The 24,060-nt window shown below is 37.5% G+C and overlaps 1 protein-coding gene across 2 annotated transcripts in view; it reads left to right on the plus strand.

The window, feature by feature from the left end:
- EFNB2 (ephrin B2) overlaps positions 1-24,060 on the plus strand; it is a 44,227-nt gene that overhangs the window by 14,607 nt on the left and 5,560 nt on the right. For both annotated transcript variants that reach the window (XM_081045826.1, XM_081045827.1), the window contains exon 2: positions 8,644-8,927. In XM_081045826.1, the coding sequence (XP_080901952.1) occupies positions 8,644-8,927 (284 nt within the window). The remainder of the gene's footprint in view (positions 1-8,643; positions 8,928-24,060) is intronic.

A 24,060-nucleotide genomic window follows, 5' to 3' on the forward strand; every position in this document is an offset into this window, starting at 1 on the left:
GGAGCAAAAATTAGTATAAGACCCGGTCTTATTTACTTATTTACTATAAGACCGGGTCTTATATAATATAACATAGTATAAGACTCGGTCTTATTTTATTCTAAGACCCGGTCTTATATAATATAACAATATAAGACTGGGTCTTACATTAATTTTTGCTCCAAAGGATACATTAGAGCTGGTTGTCCTGCTAGGGCTTATTTTCGGGGAAACACGGTATATCACAAATGAAAAAAACAAGATTAACATCAAAAGGAGTCGGTTTTCATTCAATTGTGCAGCATTGTAGGCTGTGAAATTTAATATTATTTTGACTTGTGGTAATTGTAGAGTGACAGAGGGAAATGGATTAAGTTTAAATGAAAGTATACACATCAGCACACACAGACTGTCACATGCAAGTTAAGGTCACTGGGCCAAGCATGAGTCCCTCTAGCTCTGTCATTGCAGTTTAGAATTTTATCAACAAAACTTTCCTTTAGACTAGTTTACTACTTTTTTCAAATGTATGCATAGATGAAGAGGCACAAATGCTGTCTGTCGCACCTCGCCTTGAAGAGTTGTTAAACTGGTTTGTGCACCTACCTATAGGCTCACAGTGCGTTTGAATTTCTGTCCTTCTCATCTTTCCCTTTCTTGAAAAGATTTTTCTTGTCATTGGTGTGAAGTTTGAAATGCACACCCCCTCCTTTTAGTCCTCGGATTTATAACACTTTAATGGTCCCAAATTCTGTAACCTGCTTTTATGCCCCTTTTCTTTTCCTTGAAAAAATCAGGTTCATGTTGCAGATGATATTGGTTTTAGAAAAGTGTGAAAGAAAGGGCACCTGTGAAAACAGGCAATTGTTCCAGCACACATACACATTCGAATTAAAGCAGAAAATGTCAATTAAAACCTCCAATTACTGCCTTATTTCTTGGAGGTGTAAAGCCACTGAGAAGATAGTGGAGCACTCACTTGAAGCTTTAAGGTAATTACTTGTTACTCCAAGCAGTGGTATTTGGTAACCTAATTCTGTATAAACTTGACACCCTATAGCTGTACCCCATTTTCTCTTCTGGTTTCAGAATAAGTTTGTGCAGAAACTTGTTCTGATGTGAAAGTGCAAAAGGGGGCAGTAAAGTGCTATCCACAAAAAAGGCAATTTTTTCCCCCAAGTATTTCTTAAGGCCGATTTCGCCGAAGTCTTTTTTGGACCCTGCTTTTATTTATTCACTTTATAACAAACTCTTCTGTTTGGGGGCATTTAGAAAATGTCTTATTAAGCTGTCGCAGCAATGTAGCATTAAATGAAAGTAATGCAAGACTGAATATCCTGCCTGTGTGTGCAATGTGTCATCAAATTCACACACTCATGAATTTGTCATTCTTCCAGAGTATTTATATTCCCAAGTGCACAGAGCATTTCTGAAAGGAATCTTGGGCTTCTCTGTTAATGCCATTCTTGCTCCAGATAGATGTGGAAGGACCAAGTGCATGGCGACGTTACGGGTCAAGGGTTTGGGCTTATCCAGAGCAATGTGCATCTTTTGTCAGGAGGTAACTGGAAAGACCAGCCAGTTCCAGCAAAACAGCAGAGTGTTTTTCCTCATTCAGAATTTCAGACTACCACCATTTATAAACGGACTGCTCTTCTACCCCACAGACTTCGACATTTAATTAAAATTAAAAATTAAAGCATTTTATGGGAAATGTGCCTGTTTTCTAAAATGTGGCAAACTCAGAGTGTACTTGATAAAGAATATTGGCTTGTGAGTAAACCAATTCTATGGTATGATGTTTGGTGTGTCAACTGCTAAGGTAAACTTAGTCCTAAAGCTGGGGCTCAGAACCCCTGAAATGTGAGCCAGCTCCCAGATTTGTGCGGTTCAGTGATTATGCTTAACTGTCTTTAGCCCATATTTTTCATGTGTTTGAGTGAATTCGATGTGCATTGCATACCAGTTGTTACTACAGCTTGGGTGGACTCAATGATTGATTTGTTAAATAGACCACAGTTCCGACTACAATAACTTTAGTTAGTTGCTTTTGAAGAAATTGCATCAAAACGTTAAAAAGTCTACCAGCTTTAAATATTTTGAGTGCTTATTGTTAAAACCAGAGTTATAAAAGAATGCTCAAGAATATGATACGAGTAGTTTGTTCTTTGAAACTGTATAAAAATAATGTTCCAATCTGATCCCAAAAGCATTTAGTGTTTATTGCAGAAAATTCTGAAAAACTCAGAAGCTAAAAATCACCTTAAGCCCACCATCCAGTAGCCCAAAGCAGTCTCAGGTAAAGGCCTTTTGTTTGATCATCTGTGCATGTTTTCTGTGTCATCAGCAAAATAAGCAGAATAACATATATTCTCAACTGAAATTAGCTATTTACATATAATAATTATGTACTCTAATGATCTGATTTTGGAATGAAAGGAAAAATAAAAGCAATTCTCCATGAGAAAAGTAATACCCATTTACTTATGAATCTGATTTTACTTGATAATTTGCTCTAGAGATAGAAGACTGGAGGGGCTTTGCCTGACCAAGTAATTTGTTTGGACACAGAAACCGGTCATTCTTGTGTACATCTTTTTATTCTGATCCCTTTTATTCTGTGTCAGCTTGATAGTTTTGCATTCGGTCGCAACATATTTATTTACCCTTGTTTATGTGATAGTTTGGCGTATTCTTCAGTCATTTACTTCCGTGCATTGCTTTCCTCAGAAGAGCCAGGTCTTTCATATTTCACGTATATTTTCACAGACTATATCAGCATCAAGAGGCCATTCAGCAATTTGGCTGTTCTTCTAAGATAACCTACATATTTTGGGCAACCGTAAAGAAAAATGAAAGAAGTCATTGGATGTCTGTCCTGTGGTGCATGTGTCATGGTCAGGTACAAATGCAGGAGTGGGTAGGGAAGAAAAGAGAAGCAGGGAACCTGGCGCACCCATGGGGAGTGGGGTTGGGGAGTGCAATTATAGTTGCACTACACAGCTATCCTTAAGCTTCCGATGGGTCCTCTTGTTCCATCGTGGTAGGTTCAGAAGTCAGTGGTTTACCCCATGAGACCTGCTAATGCAGTACTTATTGGTCAATAGAAAAATGCAGACTTGAGATCACAATGTGTGACGTTCTGTTCTATCAAAGAACGTTGTGTGTTATGACCACAGAACTCTTAAGTGGCTGGTTTATGCTTTAAATGCTTTGTGCTATTATTTTAAACAAACGTTGGTTCCTAGTGTGGGTTAAAACATTAAAAAATATAATGCTGTATTATAAAGTTTCTGCAATGACGAATATGAACTTGAAATATCTAATTTAGATTATTAGAGATCCAGTTTAGATTATTAGATATTAATGTCTAATTTAGGTTATTAGATTGATTCAAAGTATTCCATATGGAAGTACTAGTTTGCAGAGTAACCTTTAAAAACTTGGATTAAGTTCAATAGATAATCAGAAGATAAAAATATATCTGATATCGAATCATTTCAGGCAGGTTAACCTTGGAACCTTACTTATGGTTTCCATTTTCTTCCACATTATACTGTCTCTATATTTGATTCAAAATCACCATGTCTGTTGTCATGCTTGGGAATGATTCATTGGGAAAAACCATAGGATTTGCCTGTTTCTGGTCAGCATGCTCCACTCTAGTAACACAAGAAGGCCCTCGACTAAGAAGCAAGAAGCCCCCAATGTCCAGGAAGCAGTCCTGAGCCCCAGGTTCTGATGGGAGGGGGAATTCCGCTTCCCCTTCCCCGGAAGGCAGCAAGGTGACTTCTCTGACCTTGTGTAGCCTGGCTCAGAGAGGACACTGGTCTGGCAGTGTTCTCTCTCCTATCTAGGACATGAAGCACTGTAAGTCTTCTTTGTTTTTCGTTTTGTATTAAAAACCAGCAGACTTTATTAAATGACATCTCTAACCTCTTTTTGTTTGGGATGTGCTTTAATAAAAAAACACCCTCGTCTGTGTGGTAGGAGTTACATCTGTGGGGCTCTCCCTCTGTGCTCCTTTGGGTTACAAGACGAACATTATCTCATCATACGAAAGGAAATCTGTGTTTGACATCCACTGTGGATAGCCAGTTTAGTAATTTAAAATTAGCCAGTTGTCACTACCATAGTTCTTCTTCTTCTTCCTCTTTCTCTTTCTCTTCCTCCTCTTCGTCTTCTTTCTTTACCCTTCCTAGGTCAATATAGCATAAGGGTATTATTGAATATTGCAGAAATATTCGAGGCCTTGATATGCTGTGTAGTCTGAACATATTAAATCTAAGTAATCTTGAGGTATCAAAATCCAAATGTAAATGACCTAGCTTCAAAAATAGAACTCTATGGTTACTAACTTGATTTTAATATATGGCACACATTGGTTTCCATTCGAAAATGGTATTATTAAGAAAAGAAATTTTCTTTTCACTTATATTCTGCAATTCTCATAAAATGTCTGGAGTCCATCTGTAATATTACATTGAAAACACAGCTCGTGTAGTCAGTTTATTTTGGTTCTTGGCCTGTGGTTCTCCTTTTAGTTCTTGGCCTCCTGTGGAAAGGTAGGGGTACCAGATGTCCACCCCTGGGAGCTGTGGTCTCAGGTGATTACCTCAGAAGCAGCTTGATCTTTTGGGCACAACTAAGGTGCTTGGCATGAAGCTGCTACACTGTGATGCTCTCAAGCCTGTGTATATTGACTCTCTTGATTTTCCTTCAATTTATGGCTTATCTATGAAAAGCTCGATTTAGAAAAAAAATTCATTTCACAAACCAGATTTATGCTTTAATGTAATGCAGTGAGAACTGAAAAGTGTGCAGAGAAAGACTCATGTTTGGCACAGGTGTGCCTTCGTCTGTTTTGCGTGTTATGTACATGTGCAATGGTTAAATGAAGATAATGTGATGTGAGGTGCTTTGATCAGTGCTTAGCAAAAAAAGTGCTCAAAAGCAGCAGTGTTTTTGTTATTAGTGGTTCTGGAGGTGGTTAATTGCCTTACATTTTTAATAGGAAGGGACTGGAGAAGACTGCCGATACTCATAAAGCTTTCCAGAGAGAACAGGCCTGAAACTCCACTGCACTGCTCCTTGTTCTCCAGAAACACTGCTGTGCCTGGGGTGTCTGCTGGGAATCCCAGCTCTGCTCTTAGCTCAGCCCTGTCCCAACTCTACGTGGTCCTAGCTGCAGAATGCTTTCCATGCCTGTACTCTGCAAATACTTGGGGGCACTTAATGGGACTTACATTTATTTGTGTATATCTTGGCTTCCATTTGTTCTTTCATGTTTTTTTTTCATTTAATACATTATTTATTGAGGACCTACCGTGTGTCAGCCCTTGGGCATACAGTATGGAATCAGCCGCACATGGCGTCTCCCTGCCCTCAGGGAGCTAGATAGTAAATTTGCAAGGATCGGTATCTTTTACTTTTTTGTCACTCAGAATCTGGCACATAATATGTTGCTTTAGTTGTTGTACTCACATTACTCTTGTTTGCTCCCATGTTGCCTTAGAAACTGTGAGTGTTCCTGGGAGGCAAAGAGGCTTCTGGGGCTCAACTGCACACAGTGGTAACAGAGGCAAGAAATCTGTGATTGAGGCTCAAAGCTCAACAGCACACCTTGTCTGCTGAGAAGCCATGATCTCATCAATTGAAGTCACTGGTCTGCTGACTGGTTTATGTACATACGTCTATATGTGCTTCAAAAGTGAACCTCTAAAACACTCACTGGGTCTTTTTGTATGGATTTAAATAAAGAAGGAATCATTTTCTAAGGGACTCTTGAAACAATTACCTTTTCAGGGAAAAGGGTCAAATCCTTGCCTTAGTTTTTGCCATAACATATTCTGAAAAGTCAACCGACTCTTTTCAAGCATTAGGAATGATGGGTTTTAGTGGGATTTACTTTTCATGAGCATATCAAATACGCTTATGGAAATTTGAGATTCCTCCCTTTCCCTTCCATTTTGATAAGCCATCCCTGGGGTACCCCTCCCCGTACATTGCTCTCCAATCGCTGACCCTTACCACTTTTGATGGGATTTGAGCCTTCTGAAAATATGGTCTAAAACATGGAGATCCTTGTAGCCACATCAGTCCATGTGTCATATGTTCTTGACCTCATTTCGTCACACCAGCAAAAGCTATAACTCACAGTTGGTGAATGAAGAGTGCGTCATGAGGACTTACTTACATGGGTGGGGAGGAAATCTCTGCCGAGTCTTTGCTTAAGCAGGAAAAATATATATTTCATGAAGGAAACCGGATCTGGGAAGCATTTTGAATCAAGAAAGAGCTTCATGAGCCAAACTTTAGACATAGGGTGTGAAGTGGCAGAGTTCTAAGATATGCAGAGACGATAGACAGCTTGGGGAGGGGTCAGAGACCCGATGCGTGTTCTTAAAAAAAGTGACTGGATAGACAAGAAAACGGGTCCATCTGTCCGCTAAGGATTCTGATCTCTGAAACCTGGACAAGCCCTTGGGACATTTGTGGTAAAAGGTGATGGGTGTGAACATCAAAGCTTTGAGAGGAGGCAGGTACAGGCGTCCGGGCTGCAGAGCTGGGTTGTGATTTAGGAACACTTCTAACAACAGCTAACGTGTGAAGATCCTCTGTGCCAGTTACGAAAGGAGCAGATTTAGGATCGCAAATGTTTGGAGGAGTGTGGGAACCACAGGCAGGAACTGGCCTCTGGTTGTTGGATGCAGTAAAGATTTCCCAAGAAGGTTAAGGAATAAAGCATGAGAAAAAGGATGTGTCAGGAAGGTGAGTGATGTAATTAATGCTCACTGTATTTCATTGGTACTGACTGCCAGGCATCCTGCCCCTGCTCCTTAACCACAGGGACACATCAGAATCACTGTTGGGGGACAGGGGTCAAGGCGCGGATGAGGCTTCATCCACGCACGTGGGGGTTGAGTCCTTCAGGCCCTCCCCCACAGCCCTGTTTGCTCCACAAGGAAGATAGAACTACCTGGAAAGACTGCACTCAGGAGCCGGAGGGAAGACCTAGGGAGTCCTCTCATACCCTGCTGTTGAATTTTCCAAGTGCCCCCTCAGAAAACAGCAGAAATGGCCAAGAAGGTCAGAGAGAGGCTCTTACTAAGTGGTGATACTCATTTGTCAAAAATTCTAGAGAATTCCTCAAGGGTGCACACATATTTGTATGACATTTGTCTTTGTTATTTAAAAAATACTCATTTTGAGAAAGACTTTGTCAGGTGGTTCTTTTCCTTCTCTTCTTCCTTCCTCTTTTTTTGAATGAATAATTGTCATATGTCCTTGCTAAAGAAACTCAATAAAAAAAAGGAGTGGGGGGACCTCTCTCTTTGGGATTGTACAATAACATATTCTCAAGGAGGATGGTAAACCACTGTCAGCAACATGCACTTTTTCTGCCATAAAGAGTATTGTTTTTTTAATAAAAATTTATAATGAAATTTGCTATGTTCTGTGATGCTTCATAACCAGTCTCATGCACTTTTCAGGGAATTAATACCATTCATTAGCATCAAGTCATCACCTGGTTCCTCAGAATGGATTTGAAATTGGGGTGTCCCATTACTCTGGCTTTCTCTCAGTGAATTATGACCCATTAATCGTCATGGCTGGTGGGCTTCCCTGGTTAAATAAAGGGTTGGATTGGAAGGATTCAGACTTGATGCTTTGTTCTCTGGCTTTAATATTTTAATGAGCCTGCAAGCTTGGCTGCTTTCGGAAGAACGAGCTGGGATTTCTAAGTGTGTTGTTAGTGTTAGCACTTGTAGAAGGATGTTCATTAGGAAGCTCTTGTTTCAGTTTCTCAGAGAAACTCCCCCATTAAGAAAGGTCTTTCAGCAGCGTGGCTAGTAAGAAGGAGGAAAGGGGGGCGGGAGCTTTTAGCTGTAAGCATTAAGGGGATATTGTATCAGTAGTCTTAGTTCTAAAGCTTTGCTTCTAAGAATTAATTGGAGCAAATACATCTCAAGGGAGGGGGTAAGGTTTGTGGAGCAAGGACAGTAGTTGCTGTCCTTGCAAGTCAGGGACTCTGCATCCTGCAGCTGAATCAATACTACAACTAATTATTTCTAGTTATCTTTTATGGGTTTGTAAGACATTTCTTTTGTTCAGTGTAATAAAAAACCCATTGTTTGATCAGTGACTGACTAATTATGATAAGTAATTTGAAACATTCTTGATGAAACTTGTCTGTTAATTAACATCAACAGCCAATGGAAACTACCAGGACAACAAAGTATTAGTGCACCCACTGTTCCCTGGCCTTGATGCCATCTTTCTGTGGCATGCCCAACAACAAAGGCTGCCAATGGTTAAAAAATAACAAACAGGTGGGGAGGTCTGACTCACCACGGAGGAAAAGTTATTGTAAAGTTACACAAAGGAGTACTGAAATATTACAAGTGAGGGGGTGGTAAAGAAATGTCAGCAGGTTGACTGATCCTGTTGCGGAGAGTAAGGAGAGTGGCTCTTTTCTTCAAAGCTTAATGCGTGAATACATCCGTCCCATGCTGATCTGAACTAGGGCGGATTTAGTAAATAGAAGTGTGGATATATGAAATTGTACTTTGGAATCATTGAAAATGATGTATTGTGATTATTATTCATACTGTTAATATTTATCAACTCATTGTTTTGTGATTTTTTTTTTTATGCTTTTAGATTTCTACCTGGACAAGGACTGGTACTATACCCACAGATAGGAGACAAACTGGATATTATTTGCCCCAAAGTGGACTCTAAAACTGTTGGCCAGTATGAATATTATAAAGTTTATATGGTTGATAAAGAGCAAGCAGACAGATGCACTATTAAGAAAGAAAATACCCCTCTCCTCAACTGTGCCAGACCAGATCAAGATGTAAAATTCACTATCAAGTTTCAAGAATTCAGCCCAAACCTCTGGGGGTTGGAATTTCAGAAGAACAAAGATTATTACATTATATGTAAGTATAATTCTATACATTTGTTGTATACAAAGTAGGATAAGCTACATAGGTTTGTATCAATTTTTCCTTCCTTAACGTTATTGTGGCAAATATTTGAGAATCTTTGCTGAAAAGTTTTCTTTTTTTTTTTTTTAAGAAACCTTAATTGAATGTGGGACCCTTATAATAGTACTCATTACATATAAATGTCTAAAGAGAAAAACCCTCCTAGAATTTTTATAGTATTGAAATAAATGGATATGTGTGGATTTACTCAGCATCTTTACTGACAAAAAAAAAAAATTTAAGGACCGTTGGTGAGATTTTGATGGGTAAATCTTGTGCTATGACTTTTCTCTGCATCCATTCATCCATCTATTCATCCATCTATTCATTTAGTGTTTACTCTGCCAGAAACTGCCGAAGTACTAGGGATACAACAGTAACGGGATGGTACAATGGTATCCTTTCCTCATGAAGGCATCAGTGAAATGAGCTCCTAGGCTCGAAGGACGGGGGTTGCAGGCAAACCACAATGATACAGGAGCACATCAAAACCAGATTTAGAAGAATAAGACAAAATTTGTGTTTGCTCAGTTAATTGATTGTTTAACTTTTAAAACAATCTATATAATGATTTGATACACTATTTCAGGAACAGATACTATATATCCTTTGAGTCACATCTGACCTGGTGGTGTTCACTCATGAGGCTGTAAAGTCAGATGACGCACCCCCCGGAGCACATGCCTACTAAGTGCAAATCACATGCCAGCACAGAGCCAGGGTCCTTCCAGTGCAGGGTTTGGTCACCGTGCAGTCTGGGTGGCTGAGACCGTTGTTCACATCACTCAAGGAATCAAATGTTTTTTCTTTATTTCTTTAGTTTAAAATGTTGCTCATTGCTGGGTTGAAGTCTCCACCACTCCTCTGTTACTGTAGACTTCAGTTTGTTAGGGAATGCCGAGCTGCTGTCTGTTGGCTGAGCCCTCCCTTCTCTTGGGGACCAGATTGAAACTCAGGCCTTCTCAATTTACTTGCTGTTCTTTAGAGCACAGAATCGATAATTCACTGAATACTGATTTAGTGCTCCATAACATGCTATTTTTTTACTACATCAGTAATTAAAACCAAGGTGGTCATAGCCGTCTTATTATCTTATTGTCTTTTGCTGCAAACCTGAAATGCCACAGAGATTGAAAACTTTTTTATAAGTCAATTTGATACACTGAGAGTGGCTTAGAAAGAATAAGTAACAAAGAAAAAGGTAAAGTGGTAAATTATATATTTAAGGAATAATTATAAAAGGAAAATAAAAGTATTCTGAGGGGTGAAAAAGCAGATGGAGTGGCAAAGTGTACAGAGTAATAGAGAAATCTTGGAAAATATAAAATAGTTATTAGGTAAAATAAATGGAAACCTTAAGCTTTAGGAAGCTTAGCACTTTTTTTGTGGTGTTTTTTTTTAAAGACTTTTAAAGTAAGAATGTTTACCAAGGGCGCTAATATTTAGCATACCACTTATAGAGAACTGAAAATGACTTCAGATGAATTCATTAAGAGGTTAATGCCCTGGGATAGGGTGGGAGAAAGAAAGAACGTGGGGGTTACCTGACGAGGGGATGCCCTAGAGTATCATGTGTTTCTACAGTGTTAAATGTCTGTCACTAGAACTGGGGGTGCAGCCTGACTCCCCTGATTGGCTGTTCCATGCAGATCAGCCAACAGACCCAGATTCTGTCCTTTAACTTTAGTTTGTGACTTCTTAAAAATGGCTTTATCAATTCAAAGTTCCTACTAAGTACCAGTGGAATTTCAGCAAACATGGGTTTAACCTTCAGTCTGAAGAAATAAGCAGGGAATGCAAATAAACACATTGTTTAGCAACATCTTTCTGTTTAATGTAGTGAGCATTTAATAATAAATGATTTGTTATCAATACATGACAGGTTTGTATTTAGAAGCACAACTTAATTTGTAATTGTAATATTAATCTACACAATAATGACATTCTTATTTGTCTTTTTCTAAAAACTCATTATTAGGTCCATTAGCAGGTAGCTGGGCTGCACTGGCCTCCAGAGCTCTCCTTAGAGTTATGGTTTACCGTGCAAAAATATGTGGTAGCCTGGGTTAAAAGAATTTTTTTAAAAAATAGAGTTGAGGGTTTCACGGTTGAACAAAATGAGAGGCTATTTAAATGCTGTTGGTTGGGTGATTGTCACAGGGCTAGGTAAAGGGCCCAGAGTTCAGAAGTGTGCCGGGAAGTCCAAGCAGACTCTCCAAAGTTGAAAGACTTCCGCCACATCACAGACAACAGACATAGGAAGACATTTCAGATACTTGGGAAAATGCAGAAGCCAATTTCTCACTCACTTTACAACAAAGCTCATTGATACACAGCTTACCCTGAAAAGGAAATGAATAATGAGAAGGATGAATCTTAAAATAGTTTAAAAACTTAATGTTGACTTTCTTTGCTTCTTTAGGAATCCCAAGGCACCAAAACAAGAGATTTTAAAGTGACTACTTTCCACATCAAACAAACAAGTTCTCTCTCTCTCTCTCTCTCTCTCTCTCTCTCTCTCTCTCTTTCTCTCTCTTTCTCTCTCTCTCTCTCTCTCTCTCTCTCTCTCTCTCTCTCTCTCTCTCACACACACACACACACACACGCACACACATGCACAGTTACATTCTACTTAAAATAGTACTATATAGGTAGCATGATGAAAAGTACTCAAATTTAGAAGTATATTTTTAACACTTCAAATCATCCATTCACTCTGAGGCAGTTAACAATACTGGTATTTTTCAGTTGCTAAAATGGATATTACATATGCCTAATTTCAAATCTTACTGTCTACTTAGTAAACACCTTCATAACTGAGAGTACTAGTATGAAACTCATCATTATTGTGTGCTGGTTTCTTTTCATGGGGAGAAAAAAGAGACAAGATACTTTGGAGTAGTGTTTCATTAACCCCAGAAGGGAAGAGTTCAAATTGCCAACGGACTGACAGGTGCTGGGTAATTTCCTAGATGAGCTGATTCCAGCAGCACGGGGCCAAGAGATGGGGCTTGGAGTCCTGCGGCCTGAGCTTAGCAGGGAAGTCACTTTATCTCCTCAAATTTTAATTTCTTCTTTAGAAACTGCTTTTGTGAGTGTTGTTCTGGCTAACAATGGAAATCTCTGGTTTCCAGCTGTTTTATATTTGGATGTACACGTCTGATACAGGCTCTCTTGTTAGTGTGGCTCCTCTGCAATGGAAATGGACAGGATCTGTTGTAAATTCTTTAAAGACATTTAATTTGATTTGTAGTGGTACCAGATTTAAAATAGAGACATCATACATTTCTGTTTTAGAAGTAAATATTAATTTTTAATTGGAAGTATGTTTTTAAACCTAATGAGTAGCCACTGAATTTCCTTAGGAAATGACATGATAAAATGCAATGTATCCTCATTAATTCTCATAGATGGTTATTTGCTTTGACATGTGGCAAAATGATGTCTATGGGTTTTCTCAATGTTTAGAATTGACTTTTTCAAGTGACCTTTTTTCAATGATTAGCCTTGGGCCTAATTTGCACAATAAAATGTCCTAATCTTAAATGATCCAAAGGTGGGAATGTTACAATCATTTGGTCTGAAAAAACCCCGTTTTTTATTACATTTAGAATCTTAATTACTTTAAAATCATAGTAAGCATTTCACATAAGTAGAGCTATTGTTATTATATCTTTAAAGTTTAAAAAGAGTTTATGAAATAACTACCCTATTTCCCCGAAAATAAGACCTAGCCAGACAATCAGCTCTAATGCGTCTTTTGGAGAAAAAAATTAATGTAGGACCTTATTAATGTAAGGTCTTATTTTACTATAAGACCCGGTCTTATTTTACTGTAATATAAGTCTGGGTATTTAATATAATATAATATAATATAATATAATATAATATATAATGTAATGTAATGTAATGTAATGTAATATAATATAATATAATATAATACCGGTCTTATATTAATATTTGCTCCAAAAGACACATTGAGCTGATTGTCTGGCTAGGTCTTATTTTTGGGGAAACAGTATCTGTTTTGTAGTTGCCCCTTGTCAAGGGAAGTTCTGTCTTAGTAAACACTTCAGTTAATATTAGGAAGGCATTCTAAACTGTGTCTCAGCCATCATCCATATTTGTGTCATAAAATTTTCTTGTAGACACTTTCTGGGCTTGGTTTACAATTTCTTTTTAGAGGTGATAGAGTTGAATGAGTGAGTAATTGTGGTGTGTTGGCTCTTTACAACATCCACTCTTATAAAGGTTCTGCAGGTTGATTAACCAACCTTAGCATAAAGTCTTACAAAACACCTACAAAGAGGTTTTCATCACACTACCAAAATTATGTGAGTCAGAGATGGGTGAAAATGAATGCCATTGTGTTCATACTTTTGAAGTGAACAGTGGCCGTGGAGAATTGCTAGACAAAGAATGCCGCATGCTCAGAGCACCTCCTGATTTCGCTTTGTGTGGCTTTTATGTTATTTTACTTCAAATCTGCAGCCAGACGTGGATTTGTGGAAAATAGTCTAAAAGTCAGCACTTCTAATGATTGTTTGATTAAAAATTGCTTTATAATGTACATGCTGCCATGTTCACAGCCATGCTTCCAAAAGACATCCCCTCCCTTACCATGCCTCGGGACACTCTTCCTAGAGATACCACTGAATGAGTTACCATTCCTTAGGCCCTTCATTGGTTTAATTCTCCAAAGCATTTTTTTTTTTTCAATCAGAGCGTATAAAATTGGAAGGTTCCACAGTCAGCTTTGCTATTTTTCAGGCATAAATTCCACTGCTGAGCAAAATTGCAAAATAAATTAAAGCACTTGCACACAATTATAATGAAACACTGTTTTTAAAGAATCAAAACAGAAGAACAGATTCCATTTCTGTATTTTTGTTGAGTGTGACTGTATATTTGTTTTCCTTTTTTCTTTCCTGTTTTTGATTTACTTATATCTGGGGAGTAGGTATGGCAAGTGGCACTAAAATATATTGAATGTACTGTAATCTTTTTCTCTAGCAAAATAGTTATGGGAGCTTTCAAATGTACTTTTGAAGTAGACGTCTTTGAGAATAAAGAAGAATGTGTGGCCTCTGCAAAATGATTATATGCGTTAGTTGATTAATTATTTACGTGATAAATGTAACAAAAGCTACATTTTCATCCAGTGTAGTGCTGTGGCTACATCAGCCTGTCACTTATGTCTTCTGACTTTGGGGTGAATATTTGTGTTTGATACCTTGCATATAATTGCTGAATTCAAGCATGTAAATACATTTTTATTTTTAACCTACAACTGTCATCTTTGTAATAGAATATTCATCAGAAGCTTGCTGTTTGGGGGATATACACACACACACACACACACACCACTTAGAGCTACAAATTTCCGTAGTAGTTGCTAGTCTGGAGGTGGACAGACCTGGGTTCTCAAATGCCCTTTCAACAAGTTACTTAACCAGTCTTTGTCTCAATCTTTTCATCTGTAAACTGGGATGATGACGGTACCTGCCTTCTCGAGGTAGTATGCATTGAGATGGGGTAATACACATAAAGTGCTTACTTCCATGGTTGGCACCAAATGAGTACAACTGAGGAGCTTTTTGTAGTGGGGGAGGATGTGTGAGACTGAAGATTGAAGGCAACCTGTGCTTTCCTGCAAGCTGGGGGCAGGGAAGATGGGCTCAGAAAGTATCATTTATTTGAAAACCATCCATAAAATGAAACTCAAGAGTTTACAAGTTTCAGTAATGCTGTGTAACTTAATTATAAGATCTTCCCTCTTTTTCTTCCTGGAGTGTTAATAAAAGGTCTTTTGTCCTTGGACTTCCCTTACCAAGAAACATGCATTTAAGTAGCTTTTTGTTGGTGGAATTGCCCAAGCTTGTTAGCAGATCCTCGGTAAGACCCAAAAGAGACAGCAGCGGGAGGCGTCTTCCAAATGCATAATCATTTTCTCTGTTTGCCTTTTAACTAACTTTGCTGGGGCTTTTTCTCAGTTCCCTATTATAGAAAAGAAATGCTGTGTTTTTATTGATAATTTCAGCAGCATCCGGATGTAGTAGAAATATTCTTCTAGAAGAAAAGAAATGTTTCAGAGTTGCCTTGTCACCGAGACTAACTGGGAAAGTACATCATTTCATTAGTCTGATAATTAGAAGCGTCATTTCTATTATTTAACATAATGTGAAATCCTTTTCTGACTCTACTGAAGGCTCTCCTGGAGTGTATCAGTAAGACTCCTTGTTGAATTTAATGTGAATAAAGCTTAAACTCTTTGCACTTAAGGAATAAAGTCTTGGCTTCTGCTTAACTGGAGGTTGTGCTGAGAAACTTCTGGCTCCTGGATCTGATGGAGTCGTGGCCACTGGGATATTTTTCCCAGACTTTACTTAGGTTTAGGAGGAGAAGGCTACTGTAGAGTGAGACTCAGTTCACATGCCATGGCGTTACCTGGCAATAGTGACAGCTTATGTCATTTAGAGTTAGACAGAGTCCTGTGAACACTGTTCCCAATTCGCAAAATAACCGACAAAGAATGAGATGAATCTGATTCTTAAAGAGATGGGAGAGACTAAAACTTCATATGTAAAATAAGAGCAAAGCAAGAGCAGATCAGAAATGAAGATTACTTAAGGAAAAAACGGAATTATTCAGGGATTGCTCAGAACAAAACTGCCTTTACTATTTCATAAAATACATCTTAATATCTCTAGCACCTCTATTTATAACTTTTTAAAAGTTCACGTACAGACTTAAATAATTGAATACTGGAGACCTACTACAAGCATGAGAGAGAACAAGTTTCTTAATAGCCTTTAAATATTCATCTCGAAGATGAAAATTTAAAGCAAAATAAAGCACTTTAAGAAATAACCAAGAGGCATAGACAGACACAAAAGATTACTTTGAGGGGAAAAAAAACCCTTATTTATATAGCTCTTAAGAGTCACACGTTTATTTCTGTTGTTCAGAAATCTTAGGGTGGGTGTTTGATCACTTGGGGAAGTGTGGCCTCACCTCCTTGTGTCACTTTGGAGATTTGAAACACAGGTGATAGAGAAATTTTTATCACTGTGAGAAAACTGAAACTTAGGAAGTGTGAGTTGTTCAGTACAGTTCTCACAGCCATGAAATATCGAGGTTAAAACTCCCCCGGGCTATCAGACCATTGCACCAGTCACTAGTTGATGACAGTGCCTCCTGGTCACCAAGCATATAAGTGCATACACAGTGAGAGGAAAGTTAGTATCCACATGTATCACATCCGACACAGAGCTACACTGAAGAGAGTATATGGGCATACAGTAACACACCCATAGCAGCAGAGGAGAAGCTCGTGGGATACTGATACCTAAGGAAGCCCATGCTTGTATCAAACATGTTGGGTCTGGTGCCCTGTCCCACATTGTGTAACCAACTTCAGTAATAACTCACTTCAATCCTGTGCCCCCAAGTTGACTGAAGAAAATCCTACAGAGCAGGTGGAAAGGAACAAGGGCCATTCGGAAAAGATGGTTGTAATAGCAATTTGTCAGATCTTCTGAATTTTCTTTTTCTTTTTAGATCTACTACCAATCAGTTCCATTTCCTCAATAAGACTATGTTATTTTGTTTTTTAAAAATGTTATCAAGTACTTGGAGATCCACAATGGAAAGTTGCTAAATAGTTAAATTAGAAAAAACAACAACAACAACAACAAACTCCCAAATACACAAATACTGGGATTAAGAGACTGAAAATTTCATTAGCCAAGTATAAGGGCTGTGGTTTAGGTGGGTGGGTGGGTAGCTGGATGGATGGATGGATGGATGGATGGATGGATGGATGGATGGATGGATGGGCAAAACCTCTAGCAGGGGGATAATTGATCACTTCACAGAGGAGCCTGGCTGTAAGTTGCTAAAAGACAGATGTGCATCACAAATGGCTTTTTGCATTAGTGAGATAACCCAGTTTCATTGTTCCTGATATTAAGCCAGGAGATGAAGGTATTCTTTTATTGAAGCAAACGTGGAAAATTGCTCTGGATTCTTAGGATAAAGAACATGTCCCCTGAACGGAATAAGGTTCATGTGTAGGGCAAATTCACACAGAGCCCTTTCTTGGGGTTACCACTGGTGTCTAGATGGTCAAAGCGAATAACTGCATGTCCAGCTAAACTATTATGCCACGAGAGTGGCACATTTTCTCATCGTCAGTGCTGTATTCTAAACTGTCAGCAAACATTAATTCAGCCATTGGTGAAGTCCTACCACCCAGAGCTGAGCTCTGCTTCAGGTGGACGTTTTCCACTTCAGCGCTGCTGTCTCGCAATTACTGTGTCATTTATATCATTGCACGCGATTAGCGACAGGAGAATGAGCAAGAGGTTTGTGGGATGGATGGGTGCCCCCCCACCATGAACTTTCTACTCTGACCCTTTGCTATCTAGACATTTCCATATCGTCACAAAGATATTTTAATGACTAAGACTTAAAAATGCAGGAGTGGGCAACGGATTGTGTGCTAGAAATAATAAGCCACTCAAATACTTGCTTCTTCATATTTCAGAATATTTTCATTAGATCTTATCATATCTGTTGACCGGGAAGTCTCATTTTTAAAAATCTGAATACTTAACGTTAAGCTAATACAGACAGAGAATTATGTTCTATCTTTAGAACTCTGACATCATTTTTCTTTTTTAATATGAGTGTGGTCATTTTATTGAAGTGGTCATCTGGCATCTCTTTTTGAAACACAGTTCCCCTATTTCAGTCAGTTTTGGCCCATGTTAGCGTTGACTCTCATGCATAAAGGTAGTTATTCTTTTACTGTTGATTGTCACATTCTTACAATGTTAATTTTGTCTGAATCACTATGACAATAAGATAAACTCCCTTAAAGCATATTAAATGAAAAGCTTTTTTATGGGTTCATGTTGATTTTTTTTTTTGACCTAATGGGATATTCCACCTGCATAAAATAAATCATCATAATTTTTAGCAATAAAATCTTAAACTTAGCAGGAGATGTGTTTCTTCAAGAGAATTCATTTAAAAATCAAGGCAAAGTATTTCAAGCAATATTTTGAGGGGAAATAAAGTAAACCACTCATAAATAATCTCATGTGTTTAATCATGCCTCTAGTAAAAATAAAAATAAAAAGAGTGACAGGTAATTTATTGCCAGAACTGTTTGATCTTTCTCAGAAAAGTGTCAGGGCACTGAGCTGAGCTTGGAGGGTGCTTTTTTCAGTGATATATGTCACATAGGTGTGCACACACATATATCTCACACACACACTCACACACATTCACTACTTCCCATCTTTTTCACTTCGGTTATATGTAATCAGTGACTTTTCAGGGCTATATTATCATAGATAACTATGACTCGTGGCATGTTCAGTGATTGTCACTTACTTGATCTTTGTATACAGTTCTTAATGGTTAAAAGATTTTATGAGTAAGCTACGACAGAATTTCTTACGTTCTAGATGTGGTGTTTATTACTTGATATTGTTACTATTCTCTCAGTAGGTTGACTTCCCTCAATGGCTAAGTCTCCTATGATGTATGAGATATGAGCTATAAAATACATGAGTATATGTTATATTGGCAGCTTCAAGATTCAGTTCTACATAGTATCCTCCTACCTCTTGTCTTTCCTAAAAGTAAAGTAGCAAAATCATGTATGTCATTAAATCTTTTAAGGAATACAAAAGCACAGTTTACTAAACTGATTCAAGGTTGTTGCATTTTCTAAAACTTCTCTTTTTTTGGTGAGCTGTCAATATAACATCCTATCGTTGTTCATGATGAACGTTGGAAATTGAAGAAATAAAATTACACCGTTTTATTCAAGAACATCCATTTGTATTTGATACCTGGTATCTTTAGTCATATTTTATGCTAGAATGCAGGAAGGAAGGTCTAAACTGTGACTTTGTTTTTAAATTCGCTTTTCCAAATTGTTCTGTCTAGTGGAGAAACTAATTGTGGGGTATAGAAGTCACTGGGGCTAAGCCAGTTATTGCTTCTTAATGCCTGATGTACTGCTTTAAAATTTCAAAACACAACCATGGTGATGTGGTTTTAATTCAAATGATTCTTCCTATCAAACTGGAGCGATGTTTCCTTAGATAAGAAACAAACACATCCCACCTCATGAGTAGCTTTTCCAGTGTTTTGACTGTGAATGCCACTAAGAGCTATCTCATCAAGTAGAAAGGTTTAAAAAAAATGCTTTTGTGGATATATATTTCTTTTTGAAAACATCCTTTGTGTTTTTCTTTCTTCTACGAGGCCATTGAAGTATGTGTAAAACTTTTACTCTCAGATCAGATATTATGGGATGAAATGCCATGTGATTTGAAATAATGCTGAACTTTTTTTGTTTGATTTTTTTTATTTTATTACACCAAGCAAAAATAACAAGGCCCTTGGAAAGTCATGGTATATTGGTATATTCCTCATTTCTTTCACTGTAAATCCACAGAGAAAAACACATAAAAAGGAAGAAATTAGAAGTGAATTATTCTCCTTTCTTTTGGCATGTTATACAGATGTTTCTGTTTGAGAAGTTTTTATTAGTTAGAAAAAGGCATTTATTTTTTGGCATTCAGTGAACATTATCATTTCCATGTTTAGAATTTTTCTCTTAAGTTGATATCTTTAAAGGAGAGCCATGATGCCCAAGGCATTAAATTACATTAACTTGAGTTCTAGAAATTGGATTCCTTTTTCTGTAGTACATATTTTGAATTTGCATCACACATTTGAGTTTGAACTGATGTCAGGGTGCTAAGTATAAGTAGATCGATCTTAGCTTCCTGGGTTGTATGTTCACATCAAGTAATTATATTTTTTTCAGCCTCCTTGTTTTTCAACTTACATATCTCATTCCATTTTTTTTTCTTTTTTTAAATACTCAAAGAGTTCTTAGCATTAATAGAAGAAAACAGTAGCCTAATTTTAATGTCCCGGCTTTATCTTCCATATTTCTCACTTGATTTTGCTTCTTTTAATTCCTAAGTTTGCCAGGTAAATAGGCTTCCGGTTTTTCAGAAGACTGTATTGAGCTTAATGAGACTGATGTACAGGGAGCTGGCCTAAGAAATCACAATGAGCAGGGCCAGCATATGGTATAATGAGGGAAAAGAATCATACACAGAGGATGTTATTCATAGAGAATTTTCATAAAATGCTATTTGTCTCATAATCAAGACCAAGTATGTCATGTGCAGTTTTGTATAAAGACCAGATTGTCATTCTTACTAGAAAACTGAACTCAGGTTTTCCTCACCCTGTAGACTTATTATCTGTCTCTTTTTGGTGCACTTCTTCGATGGAGTTGATAAAAATACTTGCTTTGGAGTGTCCATCAACCCCCACCACATCCCAGCCCATCCCAATAAGCTACATTTTAAAATACTTTGAAATAACCCCCAAAGTATCAGTGTATGTTGATGTTTCATTCTTTCCATCATGACCTAAGAAGATTTCATTCTGTAGATTTTGTGTGTGTGTGCTGCTCTCATCGCTAACCCATATTTCAGTCCCAATGCAGGGTTGGAGTCTCCATCTGATTAATATATGCTACCGATATGATAGACTAAAACCCACCAAAATCCAGTGCAGCAGCTCAGCTTCCGGCGGTGCAGAGAATAACAATCAAATAAAGACATGTTAAAATGCAGTGTTACTTCCTCTCCCTGGACACAGTCTTAAAAACAGCCCAGAAGTATCCTTGCCCTTTTAGTCTGCTTTACCACTGGTTCTCCTTTTCCTACTCAGATAACCAGCGTGTCACTATTCCCAGTGAGTAAGAACTGCAGACAAATTTGTGTACAAACTAGACTAATGGGAAACCACAGGTGATGGCTATGTAGTTTTCAGATGTGAAGAGAACTTTTTAGCCATTATGAACTCAAGGTACTTTTTTGCTGAGCAATGATCTCCACCCACTGAAAATCAGGCCCTACGGGAACAATATAGTGATTTCAGTATACTCACTACATGCAATTCGATTCCCTGAAGCAAAAGCTTTTCAAAGCAGGCTATAAAACGCCTGTGCATTTTTTTATTGAACTTGTTTTCTCACTAGATGGAGAAACTTCTCTTGTAATTTTTAATTTTGTAAAGTTTATTTTTTCCCAGGGCCAAGGGGGAAAAAAGTCTGGTCACTAAAAGCTTAGGTATAGCAATGTTATTTTTTTCTGTTTCTGAATCATGTAATGCAGTGTCTTCCATTTAGTAATACTTATTGTGGCAGGATTAGATAATGCTGGTAGAGAGATACAAAGAAAAACAAAGTATAATGAGGTAACAATTTATTTTTCCTCTTTCTCTGTGTTAAAAATTCCCAATCCATTCCAATCAACAATAAAAATAATTCAAAATTGTCTCCTGAAATGGAAATAAATTTTATTCTCCAGCATTAGCAATTTCTTGTTTCCCAAAGTCAGCCACTAAACCTTTTAAAGCTCCTTGGTGACTGGCTATTGCAGCAGAAATCAGAATACTAGTCTTGTGGCTTTATTTCAGAATTCTCTGCTAGTAAAGTGGCACAGCCAGGACAGAACACTTTTGACTGCCTTTTCTCAACGTGGGGGCAGGGAGACCTCTAGCATTAGAACCAAAGGCCCTTCCCTCCCTAATGAGGAAGTAGGGAAGAGAGAGGTTAATTTTTACTGTGGGATCAAATATAAGTTGAAGTTACTCCGAATCATTTTATGCTAGCTATAAAGTTTACCTTCTGAAGTTTTAGTTGGTAGTAATATCTTAAAACAGGGTTTTCCATGACAACTTATATCATTCCTAACTTAGGGCAAAAATCTTTCGTGGTGGAACATCTAACGATATTTTAAAATGTAGCCCGTTTTTATTTAATTTAATTAATTTATTTATTTGAAATGAGAAACAAGTGAATCGCTCTTTTTTTTTTTTTTTTTTTTTTTAGTTTTTATTAAATTTATTTGGGTGACATTGGTTAGTAAAATTGTATAGGTTTCAAGTGTACATTTCCATAATACATCATCTATATACTGCATGGTGTGTTCACCATCCAGAGTAGTTTTCCTTCCATCACCATATATTTGACCCCCTTTCCCTCCTCCCACTCCCACCCCCTTACCCTCTGGTAACCACAAAACTATTGTCTGTATCTATGAGTTTTTGTTTGTCTTGTTGCTTTCAGTTTCATATGTCACATAAGTGAAGTCATGGTTCTCGACTTTTTCTGTCTGACTTATTTTGCTTAGCACAGTAATCTCAAGATCCATCCATGTTGTCACAAATAAAATGCCCCTTTTTAAATAGTCAAGTATTTGGGTAGCTGTTTTAACGTCAGCAATGAATCTTTCAATATCTTCCAGTAACCTTTGCAACTTCCAAGCTGACTTAAAGGGAAAAAAGAAGCAGAGTCCAGGAATGTACGGGGAAACTGTCCTCACTCACAGAGTTCTGTCCTTTGGCCTGCTCTCCCCGGCACCCCGACCCTGCCCCAAATGGCAGCGTCTACTGTCTAAGACCTCTACAAGCGGCATCTATGGTTTTCCCTCTATGTAATACCAGGGTTTGAAGGCTTTTTGTCTCCCCAAGGAAGAAACAAAATTTCAGTTCTTAAAGATGCAATGCAGTGTCATTCTCACAATTTTTCTCCTACCATATAATAGTCTATAGATGTTAAATTATAGATTGCAATTTAATGGAATACTTTTAGAGTTCCTCACATTTGGGGGTTATCCAGACATCATTTTGGTTAAACCAAAGGGAATTCTGCACAAAAGTGTTGGTATTCAGAACAAGCATTGACCTACAAATTGAAATCAAAAGAAAAAGTCGCTCAACTTATGTGCATTTCTTGTGCTTCCAAATTGACAAAGTAGAAGTAGTCAGTCCCTCTGCAGGTGCTATTTTTAATTATATTTGCCAGTGACTCTTCTCTACCCTGCCTTGTCTTACTCTTTCTGTTACTCCTTTATTTTTTTCTTTCAGACTTAAATCTTTGATCTTTTTCCATCAAGATTAAAATAAATCTATATTTTTCCCTATTTTTTTTGTTTGTGTACCACCATTCAGATCTTATTTTTATCTTATTTGTTAGCTTAGTGTTAAGCCTTTAGCAAGAAAAAGTTAGTCATTTAACTTTGAGTTTGGTACACTTTTGCATGTGGGTGCATTTCTATGTATATGAATTAGAAAATGTTAAGAATTCACTTGAATTAAGTAAACTGAACCTTTGAAACCAGCAACCAAAAAAGACATCAGTTTTCTAGTTTTTCCTGTATGATAACACATTTTAATTTTTGAGAAAGATCAAATGAGCAAACTCAAAATAATTAAGTGCAGATTATAGTGCTGCTTTATAATTGTCCAGAAATCATGCCTGCTTATAAATATCCACACTGTTCTAAGCCTTTAAGAGAAAAGGATACTTTGAAATTTAGGCACATATTTGGAAGAGGGAAAAGGGAAAGAGAAGGGTGTAAAAATGGGAAAAAAAGATGATTTTTTTTAGATTCACACTTTTTAGTTTTTAAGTATTTAACTTACCTGCCAAACATTTTCTCAACAATCTGTAAGAGGATACTGTCTACTTTATACACCTCCCCCACACCCTCCTACCCCTGCCAAATTATTATGGCAACTTTCACCCAGTTTCCCAGGAGAAGTTCAGTGTCAGCAATAACAGAAGAGTGAAATACGATTGTGAGACTGTGAACTTTAAGGAAACACGCAGATAAGCAAAGAGATATTTATACACACAAGAGGCAGCCATTGTTTTCAAGGAAAACAGTGAAAGTAAAAGTCAGTAATTCAAGAACACAAAGTCAAGTAAATAAGTGCCTTATTTCCAGCTCATGTAATTATCCATGGCATGCATATTTCTATATATGCATTGAGAATTTGTTTGTTGACCCATCATTGGAAAACAAACAGCCCGGTGAAAGAATGTCTTTCGGTTTTATTTTTACCAGAAAGTCTGTCCCTTTTTCACTGCCTTTAAAAGTATAATGTTAGTAGATAAGACTCTGATAATGAAAGTAGGGAATGATTTACATTGCAGAAATGCATTATGAAACACTTCTTTCTGTTCCTTGCC

This window comes from Rhinolophus hipposideros, assembly GCF_964194185.1.
Source record: "Rhinolophus hipposideros genome assembly, chromosome: 4".
Lineage (NCBI taxonomy): Eukaryota > Metazoa > Chordata > Mammalia > Chiroptera > Rhinolophidae > Rhinolophus > Rhinolophus hipposideros.